This window comes from Myotis nattereri (genome assembly GCF_964212035.1).
Source record: "Myotis nattereri genome assembly, chromosome: 3".
Taxonomy (NCBI): Eukaryota; Metazoa; Chordata; class Mammalia; order Chiroptera; family Vespertilionidae; genus Myotis; species Myotis nattereri.
Window position 1 is genome coordinate 78,147,383 of NC_138077.1, and position 17,632 is coordinate 78,165,014.

Consider the following 17,632-nt stretch of genomic DNA (forward strand, 5'->3'; position numbering starts at 1 on the left):
CCCTGCCATTTTGGGGTCTGCACTTGCCCTGCTCTTGGCCCCTTACTGCGTGTGGGGGTGCAGGGATGCGGGGTCTGTTGCTCCCCGGGGCCTGCACCCAGTGAGGCATCCTCACCTTTTCCCTCTGGGCAGGAGGAACCTTTCAATCTGGGCCCCGAAAACCAGCAGGGGGCCGAGGAGAGGGAGCTGGAGGAGCTGAGGGAGCAAGAGAAGCAGTTGCCTGAAATCCAGGGGGCCCTGAAGCAGGAGCAGGAGGCCAAGGCCCTTCTTGCCCGAGATAACGAGAGGCTGCAGCAGGAGAATGAAAGGTAACTGCCCGCCCCTGCAGCGGCATCTGCCACGTTTCATAAACACCAACTCCCTCAGCTCCCGCTGAGCTCAGCTCAAGTGAGTCCCCTGGTAATGGTGCCGTTTCACTCACACTGTCATGGTCACAGCTGATGGTCACGAGGGAAGGGCCTCCAGCTGGTGGCTGGGATGGAGCATTGTCCGGGTGTGGATGACCGCCCCTCCCACATGGATGATGGTGATGACTGTCGGGCACGGGTACCTTCATCCTCTCTCACCAGCCATCCCGGAAGGACAGATGTTCGCTCCACATCATTCCCGCGTTCCCTGTTGGCGAACTCACCTCCTCGCTGAGATGCACTTGTCTCCCCCTATCGGTCCCCATGGCCTTTCAGGGGCCTGTCCATAGGGCAAGATCCTGGAATCGCCTGATGTGCACATTTGCAGCTGCGGTTGAACAAGGCCTCTGGCTCCTGCCTGTTTCAGCTCTCACACTGCACACGAGCGTCCCTTCTGTGGTCCATGGAGTGCCATGGAGTCCTCTTCTCTTGCTTTTTGGTGGCGATTTCGCTGTTTGAAACGGCCCCCAGATGGAGTGCTGCAGTGCTGTCTATTGTCCCAAGTGCACGCCGCGCTGGGCCTCAGGGAAAATATCCGAGTGGCACAGGAGGGTCTTTCAGGCCCGAGGTCTGGTGCTGTTGGCTGTCCCAGTGAGCATATGACACAAAGCGTCCTTATATCTTGATTGGTTGACAGAAATGTGGCCAGAGACTCACAGGAACTGGTGGGGACAGTTGCAGTCTACACTGCTCAGTGCTCGCGGGGGCTCCATAGGACATTATACCGCGAATCCTGAGAATTGACTGCGTTTTTATCCTTCTTTTCAAACAGATGAGGAAAGAGGCTCAGAGAGATTCAGTAACTTGTTCGGTTCAGTCCTGAGTGTAGTGGCCCAGTCAGGACTCAAATCCAGGTCTTGTCTCAGCCCAGAGGCCTGACCACTTGAAGCCTTCCATGGCACAGCCTTGTTTTAATATGTTTGGGGCTTCAAAGTCAGGTGCCTGCGGGGGCCAGGCAGGTCCAGCAGGTGGGCAGGGAGTGTCAGCGGCAGGGCAGGCCCTCGTGGAGAATACACACCCTCTGAAGGCAGTCAGCGGGGAGGCAGGCCAGGGCTGCCAGGACATCCTTTTGTTTCTACTTATTATTATTATTATTATTATTATTATTATTATTATTTAATCCTCACCCCAGGATACTTTTTCCATTGCCCTTCTGAGAGAGTGAGAGGAAGGGAGGGAGGGAGGGAGGGAGGGAAGGGTAGAGAGAGAAACAGCGATGCGAGAGCCACATCTATTGGATGCCTACAGCACACACCCCTCTATGCCAGGGAGCAATCCCACAGCCCAGGGACATGCCCTTGACTGGGAATCCAACCCGTGACCCTTCCGGACACAGGCTGACGCTGTCACTGCTGAGCCGCCCCAGCCAGGGCCTGTGCTTGATGCTTTCTCCCCACCCACCCAGAATCTCCGTAGCTGAATGTTGATGTGAAACGGAACATTTTTAGAAATATTGAATAACTAATTACTTTAAATTAAATCACAGAGACTGTGTGGGCCAAACAAAGCCCATCTGTGTTCACATGGAGTCCATGAGCCTCTGGTCATTGAGGTTTCAGGTAGAATCCTTACCCCTGGAAAGCCAGTCGGGTAATTATGACGATGATAATGATGATAATGATGATGATGATGATGTCAGTGGCATTACATAATGCTTCTGAATCTCATATTTTATTTGTCTCAGGAGTTGGGATCAGAAAGGGACTTGGAATTGGGGAGAAGAGCTGGGCAAAGGCAGAGTTTCAGAGCAAAGATGTTCTGATTCCATGTTTTTCAAAAGTGTTTCAGTCGAAGAACCGTTTTTGCAAGGAGGCAGACATGCAAAGCCTTCCATGGGAAGGGTTTTCACAGGCTGCTCTGTTGAAGTGTGTCCGAGCTTGCCTGTCCTGTGTCGCAGGCCAGAGTGTGGCAGCTGGGGTGGCCGCACAGAACCCCAACGGACACAGTTTAAGAACCTCTGATTGTGCTCAGCCCTCATTTCCACAGGGGAAAACCTGAGGCCCAAGGAGGATGTGGGTGTGATTGAGGTGTACATGGGACAGCGGCTGGGAGTGCTCCTGAGCCCTGGGCCATGTGGCTCTCCACCCGCAGGCTCACTTCCTGGACTGAGCTGCTTCAGGCGGAGCAGGAGGAGCTATGCTCCCACAGCCAGGAGCTGCAGGCCTCCATAGAGGAGGTGGAGCTGAAGATGCGGATCTGGCAGGCTGAGTTCCGAGACCTGAAGGCGGAGCAACTGCCCAAGGAAATCTTGCTCACCAAGCTGAGCATGCAGTGTGAGGTGAGGCCGGGGGCTGGTGGGCCTCGGGACACCGGGCCTGAGCCCGGGGCTGACAGCCTGGGGCTCAGCCAGGTCCGAGTGGGTCCTCATTGGTGTCTGTGCCCAAAGACTGTGTGGGAATGTCACCCCGAGGCCGGGAGGAAGCCAGAGGCATTTAACGGGGACAAGCACCTTGTCTGGTGGGGATGTGTTAGAAAAGACCTCTCACCAACCTTTGCTTTTGTATTTTTTAAATCTATTTTTCCTGATTTGAGAGAACAAGGGAGAGGGAGAGACTGAAACATCAAAGAGGACAGAGAATCATGGTTCGGCTGCCTCCTGCACCACCCTAGCGGTTCCAGCCTGCAACCTGGCCTATGCCCTTGACTGGGATCAAACCCGAGGCCCTTTAGTTCGCACTTCGATGCTCTGTCCACTGTGCAAAACTGGTTAGGGCCGGACTTTTGCTTTTTGCAGGGTCGGGGCGGTGCATGGAAGCAGCGAAGTGCTGTTTCCATTCTGTCCTCGCGGCTGAGCTCTTTGCTCTGTGCTCCCCGTGTCATCTCACTGAATTCTCACAATGCTTTTGTGAGCTGGGGCCCATCCTCATCCTCTGAGGTTGGGTCTGAACTCAGTTTGTTTGAAGCCAAAGCTTAGGCTTTCCCATCAATCAAACCCTATGATGTTCTGGGTCAGGAGTTGACCAACCTCAGTCCCGAATTCCCATCCAGCCCGGCATTTATTTGGCTGTTGTCAGAGAGAGGAAGTGAGAGGGAGAGAACCATGGGAGCTTCAATGAGGAGAGAGAACCTCTGATGGGCTGCCTCCTGCACGCCCCCTACTGGGGATCAACCCCTCATCCTGGGCGTGTTCCTTGACCAGGCATCTCTTTTGTGAACTCCTGGTGCATGGGGGGCCACTCCACCACCTGAGCCACACCCTTTGGGCTGCATCGTAATGAGACACTTTACATTGTTTTTAAAAATGGCTGTCAAGTCCTCAGAGCCTCTTGTACATTTTGCACTAATGGCGCCTCTCTGCTCAGACTGGCTATGTTTTCAGTGCTCAGTGGCCACACGTGGGCAGGGCTGCGCGACTGGCCGGTGCACTCGGCCATCCCCATGTCATTGGCTGTGTTGATCCTTGCGACTGGTGAAGCTCATGCGGAAATGGCCATGTTCATGCACGTGGCCCTTTTCTCCTTTTGGGAGCAGTTTCCCAGCAGTGGAGTCACAGGGGCCCGTGGTGTTGAGGACATTGTTGATCTGTGTTTCAGTCGCTCACCCGTGCGAAGAAGGACTGGCAAGAGGAGAAACGTCGCCTGAGGAGGGAGATAGACACCTTGAAAGAGCTGAACCAGAGCCTCCTGGACGCATGGGACCAGCACTGCACTGAGAACGTGTAAGGAGCAGGGGTGACCGACACCTGTCCTCACAGGGCTGCGGGCTTCCAGCTCCACGCCCAGGCCTCCACATTCTGGGCAGAGAGCCTGCCGGCGAACTGGTGTCCCCAGGGCAAGGGAACAGACCATCTTCCCAGCCCACCCTGCTCTCCTTTCCCTGGAATGACTTTAGATTTCTGCAAGGAGGGGTGGTTGGATTTTGCTGGCTTCAACGACATGGCCCACTGCCAGCCGCTTCTTAATCTGCTTTTGGAATTAAGCTCAGTTTAAAAATGATGACAGAGGTAAAGAGAGGTACCTAGGGAAGCCATCCAGGTTGCGGGTTGAGCCCGTTCTCTGTCTGATTTCCGCTAGAGGGGCTGGAGAGAGGGTTGTGGGTGTGCCGCGGTTGTCCTCCCTCTGCTGACAGGACACGGACCTGGCTGTGGCGGAGGCCCTTCGAGGTGCACAGAACCAGTGACCTGGTGGCTTTGAACCAGCAGGGGTGATGCGATGTGAGCAGAGCTGTGTGCCCAGCAGACAGATGTTGAGGAACTCCAAGGAGGCGGAGAAGGAAGCGTGGTGTGGGAGTTGGGGTTCTGCAGCTGACCCGGATGGGGACAGGGCTAGCCGGGGGGGCGGGAGTTGGGGGGACGTGAAGGTGGAGCACGGGTGGTCGGGGTGCAGGGAAGGTGCAGGCAGTGGCAGGAGGGAAGGCTGGAGCAGGGGGCACTCAGATGGGGAAGGCCTCCATGCCTTGCTAAGGAGTCGGATTCCCTGGGAGTGAGTGTTTATGGGAGGCTGGTCTAAGGGCCGAGGGAGCTGCCAGAGAGGAGGCAGGAGGAAGAGGCTTGGTGCTGGAAACCTTGGGGTTGGAAGTCAAGTGACCCGAGATGCATCTGGTGGGCCCAGGGTGGTCTTCACCCCTCGGTGCTGAGCTGTGGGACTGTCCTTCCTTGTGATGGGGAGTGGCTGGCCATGAGGGACAGAGGGACATGGTCACAGTGGCCACAGGGGCACTGACCCAGCCCCGCGGGGTCACGGTGCTGCTTCACTTTTCTCCCGGGTTCTTCTGCTCGTCTACAGCTGGCTCGCCACCTCCCCAGGATGGTTTACAGGGAATGGCACACTGTAGTTTGGGGTGGAATGACCGTGGCCTGAGCTGGCTCTCTACAGCGCAGCGGGTCCCAATGACCAGCAGAGGTTGGGTAGGTGCCAACTAGAAGCATCGGGGCCTGGTACCCAGGGGGATGATCTGATGAAGGTTTTGCATTAGACAGTGTGTGCAGGAGGCCAGGGAGTGGGCAGGCTTCCTGAGCTGCGCAGAGTGGAGTCTTCCCAGCCCGGGGCGGGTTGGGGGCCTGTCTTGTGTGAATTTGTGCGCCTAGTGGTGGGGGTCGGTCAGAGCCAGACAGGAAAGCGCTCTAGCATAAGGCCCAGCAGCATGGCTGAGGGAAGAGAGGAACACAGACTAGAAGAACAGATGCCGAGCCAAGGCCGCTGGGAGCAGGTCAGGGTCGGTGGTCCTGGGCCCAGCGGTTTGCGAGTCATCGCTTTTCACAGCTGCTCACTTCACGGTGAAGTCTCAGAAAAGCCCGCGTCTTAGGTGGGACCTCGGCAGCCTCATGGCCAAAGGAGCCTGAGCTGCTGCCTCGATCCAGGGGACTCATGTTCAAGCAAGGAAACCAGGGTCTCTGCCGTCAAGGCCCACGGGTTTGCCATCCTGAGTTGCACATGGTTCGGGGCTTGCTCTCCTGAGATGTGGTCCAGCCTGCTCCTTGGTGCTACAGCAGGTCTCCTCACGTGTTAGGGTTCCCGGACCCACGCCACAAGCTCCCCTCCCCATCTTCCCCCCTCGGCGAGCTTGACGGTCATGAGCACCGTGATGTCCGAGTCCCCGGAAAATGCCGGCCCTTCTGGGCCAGGTCCCAGCCAGGGCCGATGAGTCCATTGACACGTTTTATATAAAACCAGACTGTTCTTTCTTTCTCCTCTGTTTCCAGCGACACCCGGCAGACTATGCCTACAGGAGAGGCGGAAGAGGACAGAATTGGGGCTCCAAAGGAGGCTCAGTGTCCTGCTCCTAGGAAGTGAGTTGATTTCAGCAGCAGGAACTTCAACTCAGAACAGGAAGCTGCTCTTTCACGAGTGGGGAAAGCCATGTGGAGCGGTGACCAGTGTGTGGGGCCCGCACCTTCCCCTCTCTGGCAGGTCCCCTGTGCGTACCTCCCTCCCAGCTCTGAAAGAATTGAGAGTTTCTTTCCGGCCTTCCTCGGGGGTATCCTCTGAGGGATGGCGAATGCCAGCTGCCGTGTCCGGTTGAAGGGGCAGAGAGTCTGGATTAGAGCCACTGAAGGACTATCAGGCTGTGTCTCCAGGTTTCAGGACCTAGAAAGCCATGTTTCTGTTTTGGGAAGGAAGCGTGGGCCGGACACCTGGGCCAGCACCCATGGTCTTCAGTCACAGGAACCTCTTGGTCTTCCCTACATTCCTCTGGAGTCTCTGGACGCCAGGGTGGTTCTTAAACACGTTCCCTTCTGCAGAGCAGCAGCCCCGGTGGTGGGCGGCTCGGTCCCTGAGGCTGCGGGCTTCCGTCCAGCAGGCCTTCCCCTGCGTCCGGGCCGAAGCCCCAGGAGCTGGGCCTTCAGATTGTCCTGCCCCAGCCCAGCCTTGAGGGCAAATCACCATGAATCCTGCAAGGGCTCTCTGTTGACATCACAAAACCACATAATTTCCCACCCTCCTCCTGTCCCTTGTGTTGGCAGGGACATTGAGGCCTCGATGAGGAAAGTACTCGAGTTGAGTCAGCACAGTGTCGCTCTGTGGCAGAGCCAGGATTAGAACCAGCTGCGGTTCTTCTTGTGACATTAGAATGCCTCCATTTCCGTTTAGCTGCACTGTATGACCCTTTAAGTTCACTGTTTTCATTGATCCTTTTTTATTTTACTATATATATATACATATACATATATATATGTATATATATATGTATATGTATATATATTAGTATATTTTAACTGAATTCAGAGAAGAAGGCTGAGGGTGAGAGAGAGAAACATCAGTGATGAAAGAGAATCATTAATTGGCTGCTTCCAGCACACCCCCCACCGGGAATTGAGTCTGTAACCCGGGTATGTGCCCTTGACCAGAATGGAGCCCAGAACCCTTCAGTCCATAGAGTGATGCTCTACCCACTGAGCCCAACCGGCTAGGGCTATTTTAATTTTGCTCAATCCTCACCTGAGGATTTTTTTTCATTGATTTTTGGAGAGAGTAGAGGGGAACAAAGGGTTGGGGGGAAGAGAGAGAGACATCAATGAGAGAGACATCAATATGAGAGACACATTGATCGGTTGCCATCCAGCACACACCCCCAGTAGGCCCAGGGATAAAACTGCAACCCAGGTACATACCCCTCACCCAGAATCAAACCCTTGACCCTTCAGTGCTTGGGCCACTGCTCTAACCCCTGGGGAACACCAGCCAGTGTCCACTCTTTTTCATCCACATGGCCCACTGGGCCCACCCTGTTCCCCCCTCACCCAGATTCCCCAGTGTCCTCAGGAAGGGGCTAAGTCTGCCCGCCTGTCTCACCTATTGGGAGCTCCAGCGGGAAATGAGGAGGCCCTGACTCTCCCTGACATGGCCCTGGGATGCACAATTGCCAGCACACCTAGATGAGCACAGCACCTCTCCCGGTGCCTCCCGGTGACGCAGAGTGGAGGCTGCATGTGAGGTTCTGTTTCCCGAGAGGCTAGTGCAGGTTTCTGCCAAAAGGAACGCTTCCCCTGTCCCTGGGTCTGTGTGAATGAACTGCCAATGGTGCCCCACGCCCTGAGGCCACATGCGATGATCCTGGTGCTGGCGATGCAGATTCGTGGGGAACCTGGTGCTGAACCCCAAGGGAAGGGCCGCTTCCCCGGCTGGAGGGGCAGTGGGGGTTGGCAGTGTCCTAACCCTCTACTCCTAATAGGAAAAAGCGCTGGAGTCGAGCCAGAGCCTTCCTCAAATTGTTCCAACGCCAGAGAGACCACTCTCGAGGACAAGCCAAGTCACCTGCAGATGGCCGTCCTGGGCCCCTGGAGGCCACCCCATCGTGCTCATACTGGGAGGAGAAGGGAGACGCCCGCAGTGGGCCCCCACCAAAAGGTAGGAGGGGCTGGCCTGGCTGCAGGAGGGCAGTGAAGGGGAGGATCTCAGGCCTTCCTCGAGGTCAGGGCAGAACCAACGAGATGCGAGCTGGGTGCGCACACGTGTGCTTGGAGCCTGAAGGGGGCTCCGCAAGCCCCCGTCTGCCCCCTCAGGTGTGTGAACACCCAGGTAGAACATGTAAGCCCACGTCACTGTGGCGGCAGTTTCATCCAGAACCATTTAGTTCCTTCAGCATGAGGAGCCTCCCCATCACGTACACTGTAGTGGGTCCTCGGATATCCAGAGCGGATCTCCAGACAGTTACCGCGGAGACACGCTCAGGAGAGGATGTGTTTGGGGCTCCTTGTCTCTGCCAGGCCTCGGATCAGCCATTTCTGTCGGGGGAGCCCCCATGTAACACGTCCTGGACATCTGCCAGGCCTTCAGCCAGGCTCGGGCTCTGCTCTTGCTGTTGCTCTGAAAAGCAGGTGTGGTTCTCTTCTCCCACCTGACCTGGCCCTGAGTCCTCCCACCAGGGGGCGCTGGACCTGCTCATTGAGGGCTGTGATGGGAGTGAGCCATTGGCTCCACAGTGGATTTGTAGCTGCATGTGCTGCCTGTGTTTCCTGGGATCTAAGAGGCTGTCAGCTGTCAGCTGCCCGATTTTGTGCTCATAGAAAGAAAGTGATCGGGTGGTGGCAGTGAGGGTTTTGTCAGAATCGCCACCAGCCGACAGTGACTGGGAGGGATGCTCCAAGCTGCACCCTGATTTCAGAGATGGAAGGTTGGGGGTGGGGGTGGGGGGGTTCCTCTTAGAACCAATTAAACAAAGCCATCGACTGAAAGGTGGTTTAGTTTTCACATTCACTTTGAAATATCATTTTATTGATTATTTGCCTATAAACCTGCCAAACATGCCCCCTGAGGAAGTTAACAATTTGATGAAGCACACTAGGACTTTCTGAAGACGGGGCCAGGCCCGAGACTCCTGGGCTCCCAGGGGCTGGGGTGACAGGACCCGACAGGACCTGGGGCCGTGACAAGGCGCCCTGTGGCTGTGACGGGTGCACCAGCCGTTCCGGGTGGCAGTCGCCACTGCAAGTCCTGCTGTGTCACTCAAGATGCAGAAATGAAGTGTGCGCATGCGGACACACTGTCTGGGGGCTGCTGCTTGCGTTCCTGGTCTCACAGGAGGTGAAGTAGGGGAAACGCTCACGTGCAGGTAAATGATCATGAAGCTTACTGCCTTGTTAGCATGGGTTTTCTCCAGAGGGTTCTGTGGCCTCGGGTTTTCATACTGGCTCCTCACACTTTTGGACATGTATCACGTCCACTTGTGTGATTGGCTAAGTTGATGAATGAGCTATAATCAGCCCAATTGAGTCAGCAAAACCTTCTGAGAAAAAACTGCTTGACAGATCCCCGCTCTGGTTTGGATCCGTGAGTGAGCAGGTCAGGGGCTGCAGTTAGTAACGGCAGCCGTGCGAGGGGGCTTTCTGGGCTCAGCAGCCTTTCGGTAGTTGACCCACTTTGTCCGTCTCCTTGAGTTCTAGCTGCCGTGGGAGGTCGGCTCCATTCCTGTCCCCCGTTCAGAGCTGGGAGGGGAGCTCAGGAATGCTTGACCAGGGTCAGCACGGGCCCAGAGAATCAGTGTTGGAGCTGGGACCCGAACCCGCGTCTGACAGGTTCCGGGGCCCGAACTCTTAACCGCTGTGAGCACTGCCTGCCCTTCAAGCTGCTTTGGTCCCTGAAGGTGTTCAACCAACTTGGGGCCCCAGCACTGAGGAGTGGGTCCCTTCTCTGTGGTGTGAGCTGTGTCAGCAGGTGGCGCTGCGGGGGAAGAAATAGCAGAGGTGCAGCTGTGCACTTGAATCCTCCATCAGAACTGGAGAAATCCCTTCTGTTCATGGATTGATGTGTTGAGGAAGTCACTAGACCAATTGTCTGCTCTCATAAGACTAGAACTTAAAGGCTGTGAGGGCTAAACCAAGAGGAGAGGATGCGGCGCGATCTACACTGGAATAATGCTTGAGTTTGAGGGTGTTTTGGTATCAGATAGAGGTAGGTATTTTCATTATGTGCAAAGTCATCCTGCCATCAGAGGCTGTGAGAGGTACCAGAATTCTTAGTGAGCCTGCCCGTTTGTCTCAGTGGTTAGAGCATCGAAGGACCGAAGGGGCGCAACTTAGATTTCCAGTCAAGCGCACATACCTCGGTTGCAGGGTTGATCCTGGCCGCGGTTGGGGTTTGTGAGAGAGGCAACCAGTGGATGTATCTCTCTCCCATTGATGTTTCCCTCTCTTGCTCTCTCCCTCCCTTCACCTACGTCCTCCCATCCACTCTCTCTCTAAAGACCAATGGAAAAAAATCCTCCCGTGAGGACTTTTTAAAAAGAAGTATTATGACTGAGGAGTCCAGGTGGACTGTTTCACTGCATGCAGCAGGCCAGAAGCATGCCACTAAGTGTTTGGAGGGGAGCAGGAGTTAGTTGTGTGTGAGACAGGATGTCAGGGAGCCTGTCATTAAAATGGATGAGTACACGCAGCTGGTGTGGCTCAGTTGGGTGAGCATCGTCCCATGAACCAGGAGATCACCTTCTGATTCCCGGTCAGGGCACACTAGTATGGGCATGCAGAAGACAGCTGATCAATCTTTCTCATCATGGATGTTTCTATCTCCCTCTCCCTCCCCCTCTCTGAAAATCAATGAAAACACATTGGACAAAAAGGCGGATGAGTAAGGAAAGCTGCCCCCTACATCAATAAACACCCTTGCTTAATAATGTAACCCATGGAAATGGAAAAGCAGTCTAAGGTGTCGACTCCTTGAGCAGTACAGAATGCTCCCCTCGTGCTACGTAGAGCCCTGGCTCCAGCTGCCACTCCAACACTTGACTGGAGTCCGAGCAGAAAGGGTCCACCGGGCCCTGATGCTGGTTGTGCTGGGGGGAATGTGGCCGTCTCTCCCGGGCTGGACTGGATTCTGACTTCCCAAGTACATTTGGCGAATGTAGCGTCATTTGTCCATTATTCAATTCACTTACTTGCTGTTTTCTGTGTTTTTATCCTTCCTCCCTTGGTTATCCGGGATGACAATTTAGCGACAGAACAACAAAAGAATGCCTTTTGGAGCAGAAAGAAGCATGTCGAGGTCAAAGACAAGCCTCCAGTGGCCAGCTCTGCTTGGTCTAACGTCATGAAATGCTGCATTTAATGCACCCACCCTCTCCTCCCTAACTAGCCTCTCCCTTTTTTCCGACCACGAAGATTTATAATCCTTTCCCTTTATCCCTGTCTTGATCATATAACCTTTATTTCTTTTTTTTTTTTGAGTGAGTCCATTTTTGTTTTAATGTATATATAATTACAATATATTAGCAAAGCATATGGAAGAATAAGCACAAAACTAATAAATAGTTTACAACAATTAGCCTCTTAGACTGGGAATGCTTTCTGAAAAAATTTAAGTGGTGGGATTATGGGTCATTTTTACTTTCTTATTTGTAACAAAAAACAACAACAATAAAAGCTTTGCATCTCAAGGAAATAAATGAGAAAAGAAAAATCATCTTCACTTTCTAAACACAATGGTAGAATTTGAAACAAATTCTAATAAAAGAAAAATGTAGAAACTATATAGCACATAGAACTCTAATATCAAGAGACTAACCTAATTCGCCAAAGAAAAATGTGACACACTCTTAGACCAAACCTTGGGAACGCTTCAAGTTCCTGGGATCTTGCCAAAGACAACTAACTGTCTTCCCAGGGGGGATTCTGCCCTCTAGTGTACAAAGAGAAGTTAAAATACATGAAGCCGTTAATAAATTAGTGAAATTTAGTGATTTCATTAGTGAAATGAAGTATTTCCACTTCATTCCTAGAACATCACAATTTTCTCCTTCAATGGAAGCTCCCATATCCTTGTTTCTAAATCAATTTCCTATAATCAGACTCAGTAAACTTTGTGACCGTCATAACATTGGCTACCGATTCTTCCTATTCTTCTTTACATCTCCAAGATCCTCACTTTACTGCCTCATAATTCACACCAAGAGAAATTTGGCACAACTAATGATATAGAAATATAGCACAATAAAGTTTTTAAAGTTTATAACAGATATAGGCCCTTGGCTCTTACTAGTAAACTCACATTTCTGAAACTTGGTGGCACTATAGCTCAAGAATAAAGGTAAAGGAAAAAGGCTGCGCTATATAATAAAGTCTTTCTCCTCAGAGGATTTTCTAAGAACACCAGAATTAGTTTACCTCTCAGCAACTTTGAAAACCACTAGGGACACTTCCTAGATTCATAGTATTTGATGCAGGTATTTAATCCAAATGGACAGAAATTACCCGAATCTGGTGACCACAAATGAAAAAAAGGTCTTGCTTTGAAAGCTTTTCATTGTTTGGGATCTCACTGAGATGCTCACATTGGCAGGCTCTTCACTGTTTGATCCAAGTGTCAAATACTGCGGGCCCCCCAACAACAGAAAGGATTATCACTAGTCTCTACATAATTATAATTCTTCCAGTTACCCACTTGGCCTGGAACAATCTCTTCAAATCAAGAATGTGAATGAGAACAAGATCACCTTTAATATATTCAAAACATGCCAACTATTCACAGAGAAATCTTTAAAAAAATATTTAACTTTCAAATTCATTTACTCTATACCTATAATACCTATAGATGTTTATTTAAAAAGCAAGTTAAGAATAAATGAAACAAACAAAGCAGAGTTTAGCATCCATTGAAGAACAAAAAGGTAAAAATCTGATAAAGGGTTTTCTTGCCCTGACACAAAGCACATCATTCTGGAGCTGATAAGCAGTACCACCAGCGGTGCCAGAATCAATCATTTCCATTCGCCACACTAGCTCTGAGAAGCATTCTCTTAAAAGCTGTTTCTAGCTAGTGCTATTCTGGAACAAATGGCTGCCAGAAGAAATGCACTTAACACAAGCTGGGCAAGGATATCTCCTATCCGACTCCCCTGGCAACACTCTCATATACACTGCTTACCACGTAGGATTCAGACCTCAGTCGGAGCTTATTATCATACAGAAACAGAAACAGCCATTATTCCCCAGCTGACTGATCACATCTTGTTCACAGCTTGTTGACTATTGAAAGATTATGTTTGTACATTTACAAACATAACTGAAACTCAATTTTTAAATCATGCTAGTCTCTTCAATTTCATCAGATAGGAATGAGACTGAAATAGAGGAAACCTGGACTAACCATGGTTGATGGGGGGAAAGCTTACAAAGGAAAAAGGGAGGAAACAGTCATCTCATTTCCATCAAAACCAGCAAGGTACAAAAGAGCTTTCAAAAAGTCCTTTATCAGCCCTGGCCGGTTTGGCTCAGAGGATAGAGCTTCGGATACCCTTTATTTCTGAAAATTTTTTAAATTTCTTTCAAAAGAACAAAACAACAACAACAACAAAAGCCCAAGAAAACCAGTTCGCTTGGAAAAAGAAAAATCCTGAACCTAATGGAAACCTCAGTTGCCATGACAACAAGGCCACGCCAAAGCAGGAGTCACCATCGCCCTGACTTAGTCGCTTGATGTGTCCCCTACTTGGACTCTTGCACCGGCTGTAACTCCTGGGCTGCCACGGCCTGGTCTTCCCTCGGCCTGTCTCCCGTGGGCGCAGTTGGAAACCCGAGGTCTCTCTGGCTTGGCTGTGTCCGCCGCTCTGCTCCTCCAGGTGACGCCACGCAGTGGAGGCCTGATGTCAAGCGGTAAGATTTGGGTGCTTCAGACTTCATGGTGGGTGTGACATTGAGTGGCTGAGGGGCAGGGGGGCAGGTCCTGGGAGAGTGAGGAGGGGCCCGCAATCCCCACAGTGGGTGTGGCTCCGGGCCCACAGCCCCGGGGCTGCCTGGAGCCCGATGCTGTGCAAACAGCCTGTCCTCCTGCTCCCGGAGGTCCACCGCACGCCTGTGCCACTGGGATTGGAGAGCCCATCGCCTGTCCCACGATGAGGTAGTTGCAGGTCTTTTAGGGGTTTTGCCCTCATGCTTTTTTAAATTAGGATTCTGTTTAGCTTTGACAAGAGTGTACGTTCATGGTAGAAAATTCAGAGATTGCAGAAAGCACAAAATACCAGGTAAACTCATGGTGCAGTCAAAGTCACCATGCGGAGAGGAGGACTTCTTAAACGGACGGTTGTTAGGGTGGCAACCGACTTGGTTCTCAAATCCTAAGGGTGCCCTCCTGGACCGTGAGGGCCCGGACCACAGGTGTGGAGTGGTCCTAGGCAGACTCGGGTCAGGGTGCTTTGACATCAGGGATCTGAGGACACAGTGTCTCACAGCAGGTGTGCCCAGGAGTTATGTGTTGGCCTTGTGCCAACATTTGGTGCAGCCTCGTCAGTTGGTCCCCCAAGTTCTCCCAGCTGCTCAGAGCCCGCCCTGTGAGCGATGGGTAGAGTGGAGGCCTGCGCTCAGGCCTGCGGCCAGGGCCTCCCACTCAGACCACAGCCCGTGAGGCCCAGCCCCACCTCTGTCCCTGGGCTCCGTGGGCCCCGCTGCCTCTGCTGCTAGGCCTCGGTGTGGTCGCCCCCCCTTGGCATGGGGTGCTGCAGCCCCATGTCTCACTGTCCTTCTCTGCCCCAGGCCCTGGGGACCCGATACTGAAGGGAGGGGCCCTCCAGGGAGGCAGCCTTGACCACTCAGATGCCTCTGCTGACCCAGCACCCAGGCCTGGCGTCCTGACCAAGGGCGCTGAGGGAGCTGGGGGGATGCTAGGCTGTGAACAGGCCGAGCAGGAGCGGAAACTTTGGTCCTGGCCATGTGGCCTTTGAGGGGCGGCCCTGGGAGGGGAGGGCTCTCCGAGAACCCTCCTGCCCTCACTCCGTCCTCTCCATCCTTCCTCTCTTCTCTGTAGGACACTCCCATGTGCCCGATGACCTGCCAAGGTACCTGCTCAGAAACACCTTTATCTCCTGACCACCGGGGGCCAGGCAGGCGCACCTGCCAGGAGCAAAGGGAGGATGCCCTCCAGCTCTGTGCCCGCAGGAGGACTGTCAGCCCCTGTGGGGGAAGCTGCTGAAGGCGGGGCGGTATGTGAAGCCCAACTTGAGACCTGCTGAGCCCGAGGCCCACCCAGTGCGCCCTGAGCCAGCCCTGCCTCCCCAGAGCCTTTCTCTGGGCAGAGCCAGGCCACCCCATTCCTCCCTTGCCCTCCCACCTCCCACACAGCTGCCTGCTGTTGCCTGTCCCTAAAGAGGGCCTTCAGCCTAGCCTCAGCCCAGCTGCTTGGGACCCGCAGGCCACAGGCCGGCAAACAGGAGTCACCTGAAGGCGGGGGTTCTGAGGACTCGAGGGGCAGAAACAGCCAGCCACACCCTCTGCCCCAGCTCCTTCACCGCCAGGGTCCCCAGTGCCAACCCCTGGACAGGAGGCGCTTCTCACTGGCTCCCCCAAAGGAGGAGAGGCTGGCTCCCCTGCAGCCTCCGCCACAGCCCCGCCATGGCCACGGGAGGTGGCGGCCGCAGCAGCTCCAGCCCCAGCACCGCGCAGTGACTGCAGCCCCGGCTGCCAGGACTCGGCCTCAGCCCCGGATGTTCAGGGCAAGTGGCCACCGTGGCCCCTGTCCTGGCAGTGTCAGCTTCTCAGAGCCCGACGGGTCCAGGGCAGGACCACAGAGAGGGGCTCCCTGCCAAGAGCCCACGCAAGTCACCCGACGTGGCTCCCACGCCAACGGGCCCCTGAGAACATCAGTCATGGGAACATCTTAGAGAGCAGGCGGGCGTCGCCACAGCTGCGTGGGCCCAGCAGGTGGAGCTCAGACGATGAGCGTGGCCGTGGGCGACTCGTCTTTTGGACCCGCAGCCCCTGAGCCTTCAAACTCCTGACGCCCCTTCTGACCACCAGGGCCCCCTCTCCCATCGGCCTGAGGGGCCGGGAGAGACTTTGGAACGGGGAAGCCCAGACCGGCCAGACGACCAAGACCTCGCAGCCCTGGGTGGACCTTGGAGTCGGGCTCACTGTTACCCCAGGGCGTTGCCGAGCCAGGCCTGGGCCCCACTCTCCTGAGCCCGGGGCCGTCCAGGCAGGTGGCCTCAGGCTGTGCCTCTCTCCAGCTGGCTCCTGGGCCCCGGACCTGCCCCCGGGTTCACTTTTCTACCATCATGGGCTCTGCCCCGCCTGGCGCAGAGAAGCCCTGCCCGCCCCCTCCCAGCAGAGGCCACAGTGTGCAGAGGGGAGCGTGTGCCAGAGGCGGGTGCAGCCTGGTCGGTAACGCGGCTGTAGCCCCCGGTGTCCACCATCGAGGATGACACTTTGAGTCTTTGTTTCTGAGTCACTCCCCGGGATAGAAACCCAATTTACTACATTCCATACCCGTGCAGGCACTCATGAAATATATGTGTTTTGAGGTGTCCCCCAAATGGATGTACCACAGGCTGGCTGGCCACCAAATGTACACGCACTTTAACAGCTGAGAACTCAGTTTGCCCTCCTTTCAGGGTGAGCGGATTTGACGTCATGGGTGAAGCCACACTCAGCTTGGAACCAAGAAGATGTATCCTCTGGACTTTGTGATGGGGACACATCCAGGATGAAGTGTCTGGTCCCGAACGGGCCGCAGCCCAGGCATCCAGGGCGCTGTGGACAGAGGATGCGCAGAAACACCGAACGCAGCGATTCTGGGTGTTTGCGGTTCCATTGCTTCAGCAGCAGCAGCGCCGGGACCAGAACTGACGCAGCCACGGAGCCGCACACATCAAGAATCGTTCCTTCGGCTCGGTGTTTGTTCGCATCTCTCTCAATAGCTGCCCTTGATTCCTCGACTGCTGGGTGTTGGGTCCCCTCAACTTTATCTTTTCTGTGTCCCCATAAAAAGTCCTGTGGAGACATGGTCTTCGTTCAGATCTTACCGTCTTCACTGATTTGTTCAAATCTGTTCAAACTGAAAAGAAGTGAAAATTAAGTGCGTTATCAGCTGTTAATGTGTCTACATTTTGGGGGGATACTACATGTACATTCAATGGAGAGACTTTTCCATCAGTTGTCTGACCTCTTTGTACCTGTTTTTGGGGACAGCCCATATTTACATCCAATGGGGACTCATTGTCCATCAGCAACCCGACCTCTCTTTACCTTTTTGGGGGACAGCCCATATTTACATCCAATGGGGACTCATTTTCCATCGGCAGCCCTACGTCTCTTTACCTTTTTGGGGGATAGCCTATATTTACACCCAATGGGGACTCATTGTCCATCAGCAAACCGACCTCTCTTTACCTTTTTGGGGGACAGCCCATATTTCCATCCAATGGGGACTCATTGTCCATCAGTAGCCCGAGCTCTCTTTACCTTTTTGGGGGACAGCCCATATTTACATCCAATGGGGACTCATTTTCCATCGGCAGCCCTACCTCTCTTTACCTTTTTTGGGGACAGCCCATATTTACATCCAATGGGGACTCATTTTCCA

General features: G+C 53.8%; 1 protein-coding gene across 1 annotated transcript; it reads left to right on the top strand.

The window, feature by feature from the left end:
- The first annotated feature begins 2,060 nt into the window (after positions 1-2,060).
- LOC308517131 (protein Daple-like) lies at positions 2,061-11,604 on the top strand. The gene is made up of 5 exons (XM_081088189.1): positions 2,061-2,685; positions 3,941-4,065; positions 6,049-6,135; positions 8,019-8,194; positions 11,277-11,604. The coding sequence occupies exons 1-5, from the start codon at positions 2,479-2,481 to the stop codon at positions 11,387-11,389; spliced, it is 708 nt and encodes a 235-aa protein (XP_080944315.1). The 5' UTR covers positions 2,061-2,478; the 3' UTR covers positions 11,390-11,604.
- The last annotated feature ends 6,028 nt before the right edge of the window (positions 11,605-17,632 follow it).

Excerpts from the sequence above, each read along its gene's own strand:
- LOC308517131 (XM_081088189.1), top strand. The coding sequence starts at position 2,479 with ATGTGGCTCTCCACCCGCAGGCTCACTTCCTGGACTGAGCTGCTTCAG. Across the intron at positions 2,686-3,940 it reads AGCTGAGCATGCAGTGTGAG|TCGCTCACCCGTGCGAAGAA; the intron begins GTGAGGCCGGGG and ends TCTGTGTTTCAG. Across the intron at positions 4,066-6,048 it reads CAGCACTGCACTGAGAACGT|CGACACCCGGCAGACTATGC; the intron begins GTAAGGAGCAGG and ends CTCTGTTTCCAG.